Genomic DNA, 9,714 nt, shown 5'->3' with positions numbered 1-9,714 from the left:
TCTCCCGAATAAATATCCTCGTATATGCCTCGGTGGTATAAGTGGTCCTCACTGGAATAAAATGTGTTGACTTCAACCGATCCACTATCACCCAAACTGAATCGTTCTCCTTCTTCGACTTTGGCAACCCCACAATGAAGTCCATAGAAATGTCCGCTCACTTCCACTCTGGAATGGGTAAAGGCTAAAGTGTCCCTGCTGGTCTCTGGTGCTCTACCTTTACTTGTTGACAGGTGAAACACTTAGCCACATAATCTGTAATGTCTCTACGCATACCACTCCACCAGAAATATCTTCTCAAGTCTTTGTACATCTTGGTGGTTCCTGGATGCACTGTATATCGGGTATGATGTGCTTTATCAAACAACTCATTCTTCAACTCTACACTAGATGGCATAACTAATCGACCCTTCATTCGAACGCCTCCATCTACTCCAATAGTCCAATCATCCTTGGGCTCTTGGAAATCTCATCCTTTCGGATTTGAATCCAAGAGTCCTCTAACTGAGCTCTGACTACTCTGTCCCTCCAAGATGGCTGCACTGATATAGCTCCCAAATATGTGTTGGTCCCGCCATGCTCTGGCCTAAAGTCGAACTGGCTAAGAGTGAGAAGATCTCTATACAATGAGCACCTCAAAGTCGCAACCTGATGTCGACGCTTCCTACTCAAAGCATCTGCTACGATGTTCGCCTTTCCCGGATGATACTGAATCGTAAACTCATAGTCCTTGATGAACTCAATCCATTACCGCTTCATCTGATTAAGTTCCTTCTGGGAGAAAAGGTACATCAAACTCTGATGGTTTGTGAAAAGCTCGAACTGCACTCCATATAAGTAGTGTCTCCACGCCTTCAGTGCGAATACAACCGCTGCTAACTCTAAATCATGAGTGGGGTAGTTCTGTTCATGAACTCTTAACTGCCATGTGATGTATGCTACTACCTTCTGAGTCTGCATCAGAACACCTCCCAAACCTGTTAACGATGTGTCCGTGTACACAACAAATGTCCTATCACTGCTCGGAATAGTAAGAACTGACGCTGTAGTCAACTTAGCCTTCAATGTATCAAAAGCCTTCTGGCACTTCATGCTCCAAGAAAACTGTACACCCTTCTTTGTAAGGCGTGTAAGGGGCATCGTAATCTTCAAGAAGTCCTGAATAAATTTCCTGTAATATCCAACCAATCCCAAAAAGCTACGAATCTTGGTAACCGTTTTCGGCGGTTCCCAATCAAGTACTGCTGAAACCTTAGCTAGGTCTACTGCTATGCCCTCTCTGCTGACAATATGGCCAAGAAACCTGATCTTAGAAATCCAAAACTCACACTTGTTGAACTTAGCATATAGCTGATGTTCACGTAAGGTCTGCAAAGCCAAACATAGATGCTGCTCGTGCTCCGACTCCGATCTCAAATAGATAAGAATATCATTAATGAACACAATCACGAACTGGTCCAAAAATGGATGAAAGACCCGGTTCATCAAATCCATGAATACCGTGGGCGTATTGGTCAACCCAAATGGCATAACAAAAAACTCGAAGGACCCATATCGAGTCAGAAAGATGGTCTTGGGAATATCCATCTCCTGGACCCGTAACTGATGATAACCAGAACGAAGATCAATCTTCAAGAAATACTACACTCCCTGTAGCTGATCGAACAAGTCATCAATCCGAGGCAAAGGATATATCTTCCGAATAGTGACATTGTTCAACTCACGGTAGTCGATACGCAATCGCATGCTACCATCATTCTTCTTCACGAAGAGTATCGGCGCTCCCCACGGAGAATGATTCTGACGAATAAAGCCTTGAACTAACAACTCATCCAATTGGGTTTGTAGCTCTCTCATCTTAGCAGGTGCCATGCGATAGGGTGCTCGGGATATCGGGGCTGTGCCCGGCTGCAACTCAATATAGAACTCAACCTCTCTCACAGGAGATAACCCAGGTATGTCCTGAAAGACATCCTGAAAATCTAAGACAACTCTAGTCTCGCATATATCCACACTCTGATCCTGAACCATCACCTCCTCGATGTACGCTAGTAATGACTCCGCAAACTGGTTCCCCTGAGAGGTTGCCACAACTAACTCGGACCCATCGGACGCTCGCAACTTAACTATTTTTACAAAATAGTAGATACTTACGTGGTAGGAAGATAGCCAATCCATACCACGAATATCATCAAACTCTGGCATGCTCAACACTATCAGGTTGACAACAAAGTCAGACTCATCTAAACTGACAATACACTTCCTACAAATGCTCTCCAAGAGCGACATCTCACCTAGAGGGGTGGAAACTGATAAAGGAATATCTAGAGTCTGAGCTACGAGCTGAAGTCTACTCATAAAAGTATAAGATATGAAAGAGTGAGAAGCTTCCGAATCGAAAAGAATACGGGCTGGAAAGGAGTTCACAGAGAACGTACCCTCCACTATGGCCCCGCTCACACCATGATCGCGAGGAACTACTGCATACACTCTGCCCGTGGCTAGAAGCTGCTCTGCTGCTGGAGGTGGGGTATATTGGACTACCTACCCCTGAAGGACCTCCTGAACTGTACGAACCTGCCCCTCAATCATAGGAACTGCTGGCGGTGCCTCAAGTCTCACCTGCTGATCCTGACCTCGGCCCTGGAATCTGCCCTGCTGCTGATTCTGCCCTCTCCCTTGCTGGGCTCCTGCTGGTGCACTACGACACTCTAATGCTTTGTGGCCAGTTTTGTGACACTTAAAACAAGTGCTCTGGAACTTGCACTGCAGGAGGTGCTCTCTGCTTATTCTGGGGTCCTCTCTTATGAGAGCCTTGCTGCTACTGCTGGGGTCCTGAAGGCCTCTTATTCTTGCCCTTTTCCTTGCTGTTCCCCTCCTTGTCCTTCTGGAACATGGCTGACTCATTCTCCTGAGAGATGGCAGCATCTGCTACCTCTCGAACTGAATAAAACCTCCTAGAAGCGAGGTATCGATGAAGGCTGGGGCGAAGTCCTACTAGAAACATCTGAGCCTGGCACCCTCCGGTCTGCCACATGCCCGTGAAATAAAGTAGACTAATAAATCTGCTCTCAAAATCCACTACTGATATGTCTCCTTGAGTCAATCTGGATAACTCAAGCTCTTTCTCGGCCCGTGCCGTGGAAGAGATAAACTGCTCATCAAAGAAATAAGTGAAGTCCTCCCAGGTGAGTGTCATCCTTTGATCTGGAGTGAACTGTAACCGATACCATCTCCCTGCATCTCCCTTGAGACTGTAAGATGCCAGCCTCTGCTTCTGAACCGATGTCACATTCAGTATCTCAAGAATGTTGCTCACATCCTCCTTCCACTTATGCGCTGCCAGTGAATCTGATGATCCCTGAAACTCCGATGCTCTCATCTTCTGGTATCTCTTCACCAGACGGAGCCAAGTCTCCTGCTCCGTTGATCTATCCACAACTGCTTGCGGGGTAGGTGCTGGTGTGTTCCCCTGTAAACCCTCCACAACTAGAAAAGCTGGTACAACCGATGGTGGAACTACTGGTGGTGGTAGGGTGATGTGACTCGTCACAAGCTCCTCAAGAGCTGCCATCCTAGCGGCTAGAACTACTGGTGGTGGTAGGGTGATGTGACTCGTCACAAGCTCCTCAAGAGCTGCCATCCTAGCGGCTATGGGAGGCATCATATCTATCAGGTATTGGGGAGCCTGCTACGGCTCGAGTGAAGTCTACTACTGTGCTGGTGGAGCCTGCTGTGGCTCTGCCTGACCACCTCTCCGAGTACGAGGTCTACCGCGTCCTGCCATCTGAGCACATAGAAGAAGGTTTATGAGTCCTCAAACAAAACATATAATGATTTCACGTCATATATTATTCACACAAATACTTTTAATATCAGGAAAAAAATATTCGTGATTTTTGAATACGCGTATGTAATGTCCTCACTCGTACTAGAAATTCTTAGCGGACTCTATACATGAATCCTAAGAAACTCTATTCTAACTCCACGACTCGATATAGGATGATCCTAAGGATACTGAAACTAGAGCTCTGATACCAACTGTGACGCCCCTGGTTTTAATTAAGAAGGCTACAGTCTAAGGTGAAACCAATAATGTCAAACCTACCATGCACCACACCATACAATAACATGTTTCACCATCACATTAAACATCTATCTAGTAGAATCAATAACTGGTGTAGGTACAAAACAAGCAAAAGAGAAAATACAGAAGAAGTATGAAACAACAGATACTCTGAAGAAAAGTCATCATCACTGACATAAATGAATAAATCTCTGAGAAGAAAACATCTGAACTGATACAATTGTCTCAACATAAGAATCAAATGAAATGACATTTAGGCACCTCGCCTTTACAAAACTAGAAATAACATCTCAATGTTCAAAAACAAAATCATTGTGGAGTCCTAACAATAAACTGCTAATAATATCTATAAATAGTTGCTAAAATAAGTCCATCAAGCTACGGCTCTTCGTGCACCTGGCTCGTTACCTGAAAGTGGGGAAACAACGAGTGTCAAAGCGCTATAGCGAGTAAAATCTCAACTAACCCTAAGGGGAAGGGCTAGTTGGATAGAAAATAACTGTTAATACATATAGATAGTTAATCATAAACTCTAAAATAAAATAAAAGTTTGATATTTAGGAATTTACAACATGTGCGTGGGTAACACACAATCCCTTAAGCTCATATTGTAAATAGCTAACTATCAAATCCAAACTATAACGTAGAGTAATGACTCCATCTCCAACCATACCATAAATAATTTTTCATACGTTAAATATAAAATCCTAAAATAGCTTAAGGTCTAACACCAGGACTGTAGTAGATTATAGTCCAACACGAGGACTTAAATAGTTTATAGTCCCTCACAAGGACTTCAATAGCTCACAGTCTAACACGAGGACTTCAACAGCTCATAGTTCCTCACAAGGACTTCAATAGCTCACAGTCCAACATGAAGACTTTAATAGTTTATAGTCCGACACAAGGACTCTCATAACTTATAGTCCAATATGAGGACTGCAACATGTGAATGATGACAAATAAACATATATACTGTTCACCCTCATACCCCGGTGAATAAATCTAAGACTCATGTCTGTATTCAACTCATGTACACGATTCTTAGGGTATATCGAACCCATATAACATAGATATTATGCCAGCCACACAACTCTAAGCATAATAGGACAAAAGCAGAAAAATCCCCAGCGGTCGACCGTCGTGGTCGACTGCCATGGTCGACCGCGACTGGAGAAGAAACTTACTGCTTCTTTGCACGACACGCGATCAACAGCCACGGTCCACCACGTAAAAGCAGAAACCCTAGTTTAGGTTTCTGTTCTATGTGGTTTGATCCAAAATCTTTCGTGCGATGATTATATACATTATTAATCCTTCATAAGTGATTTAGCATAACCTGAATATGTGAAAATTTCAGTCTAATCATTATCGCTAGAACGAATCAAATTTAAAACATGTAAATTTCGTGTCAAAAACTTCAAAAACAAATATCTTTCTTGCAAAGCTTTTGTTAGACATAAACTCAGATCTAGATCTGTATTAAGAATTTTATGGGTGAGCTTTATTAACTGAAAACTCGTTCTCTTTGTAAAATACAACATATAGATCTATTTTAATATAAAAACTAGCATGTTAGGCTCACAAAACACATGAAAAACATTATTAAAACATCAAAAAATGGGTATAGGGTTGGACGAGATGAAACTCGCCTGAGAGGTAATGAACTACTGTGGGTAAGGTTGTGAGAAAGTTCTCCTTCGCTGAACGCCGTTGGATCTCGCTCGAACTCCCAAAACTCGCCGAGAAACGCCCAAAAATTAGGGTTAGGGTTTGCAAGAGGGTAGGGGGAGGCTGCTAGGATTCTCTGAGATGATGAGGAGGCTCTCACAAATAAAATAATATATATATATGAGCTCTCCAACCCGACCCAAAAACCCAAACTGACCCGAAATAGGAAAACTGGCAAAACTCCCAGCGGTCGACCACCACGGTCGACCGCGCAAGATGCAGAGGCCTCCTACCACAACTGCGCATGCGACGGTCGACCGCGTAGGTTTTCTCCTGTTTGTGCATGTTGTGTGTGTGCTGGTCTTGACACTCGATTCCTCTCATATAAATATACTTGTTTGATCCCCCAAACACTTGTTATCATACTCATCTATGATGTGGACATATATTTCATAATAAAAACTCATTAATCAAATTCTATGGGGTTTTACAATATGCATCCATGGAAAAAATTTAAAAGAGTTTAACAAGGGTTTAAGCTTGTTTTGTGTTTGTTTAAAAGAGTGTTTAAGAGTTTGTTTGTGAAGAGAATTTCACAAGAGTTTGAGGAGATCATCAATCTTGTTTGGGCTTCAATCTACATCCCTCCACTTTTGTTTTAGAGACGTTTTCTTAAACCCTTTATCTAGATTGTTTATGCTTAATTTGTCAAATTTATTTTGTTAGATTATATTGAGTTTAGACTTGTTTTGATTTATCTCTTTGTTCACACACAACCTATTGAACTTATTATATTTACATTCATAGTATTATTTGGGGTGTGGGATTGTGATATTGAGTATGAGCCTACATTAAGTTCTCATCTATTGTAGAGAACAAATTTGTTGTATTCGTGCCTAATTGTGAGTGTGATGTACTGGAGATCAATTGTGTAAGTTGTGAAGTTTTTGGTTAGCTGGAAAACCATATTGTGAGGTATAAACGTTATTCTGTTGGCCTTCTTGTTTTGATGATGTTTAACAAACAATTTACCACTAATGTTGTTTGTCTAGTATTTGTGTTTTCGTATTTATTGTAGACAAACAACGTTATTGGAGGATGGATGGAATAGAGCTTCAACGATCATATCCAAAGGAGGTTGGCGGAATAGTGGAGTGAAGCAATGCACATTCAAGTCAAGATCCAAGTTCAAGCTTCATCCAAAGTTCCCAATTGGTCAAACCTTCTTACAGTTAGGACCACAGTCAAAATCCCCTCTCGATTCTCCCAATGAACGAGAGATCCACTTTCAAATCGAGCGATCAAACCTTCCGACAGTTAGGGTCGTCTCAAACCTCCCAATTGGTCAAACCTTTCTACAGTTAGGACCAAAACCAAAATCCCCTCTCGATTCCTCCAATGAACGAGAGGTCCACTTTCAAATCGAGTGATCAAACCTTCCTACAGTTAGGGTCACCTCAAACTCCTGTTTGGCCAAACCTTCCTACAGTTAGGGTCAAAACCATAATTCACTCTCGATAAACAAGAAATTCATCTTTAGTTCGGTAATCAAACCTTCCGACAGTTAGGGTTATCCGAATCTTTTCGATTCTCGGAGTGGAGATCCCACTCTCAATTTCACCTTTCCGGATTCTGGGGGTGGAGATCCCACCTCGAGTCTCCTTTCCAATTGAAGAGAGAATATAAAATTCTTCTTCTTCATTTTCGGGAGATAGAATATAAAATTCTTCCTCTCCCATTTCGGGTTCGTCTTTGCCCCAAGAGAAGACACCACCTTTTTCAAATCCCAAAATCTGTGCCTCACAGGTACAGGGAATTTTATCCCGAATCCTAAGTAGGGATAAGTCAACGCCTAACACGCGTTGCCGGTTTAGTCTTGTTCCGTAGAAAAAAGACACCAGAGCTCGATTCTGGGGTATTCTATCCTGAAACCTAAGCAAGGATAAGTCTGTGCCTAACCCGCGCTGCCGGTTAGTTCTTAACCGTTGAAAAGAACATCCGTCCACATATTCAACATTGTGGCAGGTTGTTATTAATAACACCAAAATCCATGCCTTACACGCATGGGGAATTTCATCCTGAATCCTAAGAAAGGATATGCCGACGCCTAACACGCGTCGCCGGTTTAGTCTTTTACCGATTGAAAAAGACACCAGAATACCAGTCTGGGGTATTTTTATCCCGAAGCCTAAGTAGGGATAAGTCAACGTCTAATACACGTTGCTGGGTAGCCTATTCCCATAACAATGGTAAAGCCTATGTATTCAACATCATAGCACAAAGTCTAAGAGAATTCACTCTCTTAGCACAACGTTACATGCGGAACGGATTTAGACAATCCGCATGCTAGCCCGACTCAAACGGTAGTCGGTAAAGGCTAATCAAATCCGTTAAAGGCTTGGGGTTAGCCAAAAATCCTAAAGTCAACGCCTAACACGCGTCGCCGGGTAGTCTATTCCCGTGAGAAAGACGAAGTCTACGTATTCAATATCGTAGCACTAAGAGCGTTAACTCTCTTAGCACAACGTCACATACGGAACGGATTTAGATAATCCGCATGCTAGCCCGACTCAAACGATAGTCGGTAAAGGCTCATCAAACCCGTTGATGGCTGAGGGTTTGCCAAAAATCCTATAAATACGAGAGTCACTGACGCATCAGCTTGCATATTCTTGCACTTAACTCTTTGTATATCTATCTTGCAAGAATATAACTTGTTAATATTTTAATTGGCATTTAAATCGGATTAGATTAGCATAAGACCCTAATCACCCCCCCTCTAGGGTCTAACATATTCATGTGAGCGTAGAAAACCCGGTTGTGATAGTGGAGATCTCCTTGAGGTGAGGAGCGGAGACGTAGGTTATGGGGACTGAACTCCGTGAATATATCTTGTGTTTGAGTTTGCATTGGCGCACTTATTTTTGTTCATCTTATTGTGCCTTTGTCTCTTTGTTTATATATCAGCTTCATTAGTTGGTCTCGTGACCTGAGCATCCAACGACGTTCGAAACCCTAGGGTTAACGCCGGTTAACGTATAACCCTAGGTCAACGCCAGTCAACGCGTTGCGAGCAAAAATTCAACGTACGACGTCCGAAACCCTAAGGTCAACGCCGGACAACGCGTAACCCTAGGTCAACGTCTATCAATGCGTTGCAATACTCCGAAAAGTATACGAGTATAAACTGCTTCTTACTCCGAAAAGTATACGAGTATAAACTGCTTTGTTTGAGTTTGCATTGGCGCACTTATTTTTGTTCATCTTATTGTGCCTTTGTCTCTTTGTTTATATTCCCCACTATCTAGTTTAGATTATTTACACTTGTGTTGTTTGTATATCCTTGCATATATCTCATAGTATATCTCATTGCTAGGATATATCCCTTTGTTTATATTGCTCATTCTTGCTCATAAAATATTATATATCTATCTTGCAAGAATAATATTTGAATTAGTTTTAATTGGTATAAAATCGGAATAGATTAGCATAAGATCCTAATCACCCCCCTCTAGGGTTTAACAAAGCATACCCATTTTTCTCTATATATATATATGTATATATTTATGTATATGTTTATACATATATGTATATGTATATGTACACACACACACACACACATATATATATTATACATACATACACACACACACACACACACACTCTATATATATATATATATATATTTATATATATATTTATATATATATATATATATATATGTATACACACACACACACACATATATATATTATACATACATACACACACACACACACACACACACACACACACACACACACATATATATAATATATATATGTATATATTTATGTATATGTTTATACATATATGTATATGTATATGTACACACACACACACACACATATATATATTATACATACATACACACACACACACACACACACACACACACACACACACACATATATATA

The 9,714-nt window shown here is 41.4% G+C and overlaps 1 protein-coding gene across 1 annotated transcript; it reads right to left on the bottom strand.

Moving 5' to 3' along the window:
* LOC109839034 (uncharacterized mitochondrial protein AtMg00860-like) lies at positions 748-1,494 on the bottom strand. Its single transcript, XM_020407465.1, has one exon. It carries the CDS (start codon positions 1,492-1,494, stop codon positions 748-750), a length of 747 nt encoding a protein of 248 aa, XP_020263054.1.

Source organism: Asparagus officinalis, chromosome 4 (assembly GCF_001876935.1).
Source record: "Asparagus officinalis chromosome 4, Aspof.V1, whole genome shotgun sequence".
In the NCBI taxonomy this organism is placed as follows: domain Eukaryota; kingdom Viridiplantae; phylum Streptophyta; class Magnoliopsida; order Asparagales; family Asparagaceae; genus Asparagus; species Asparagus officinalis.
This window is presented reverse-complemented; position numbering and strand designations above follow the sequence as displayed.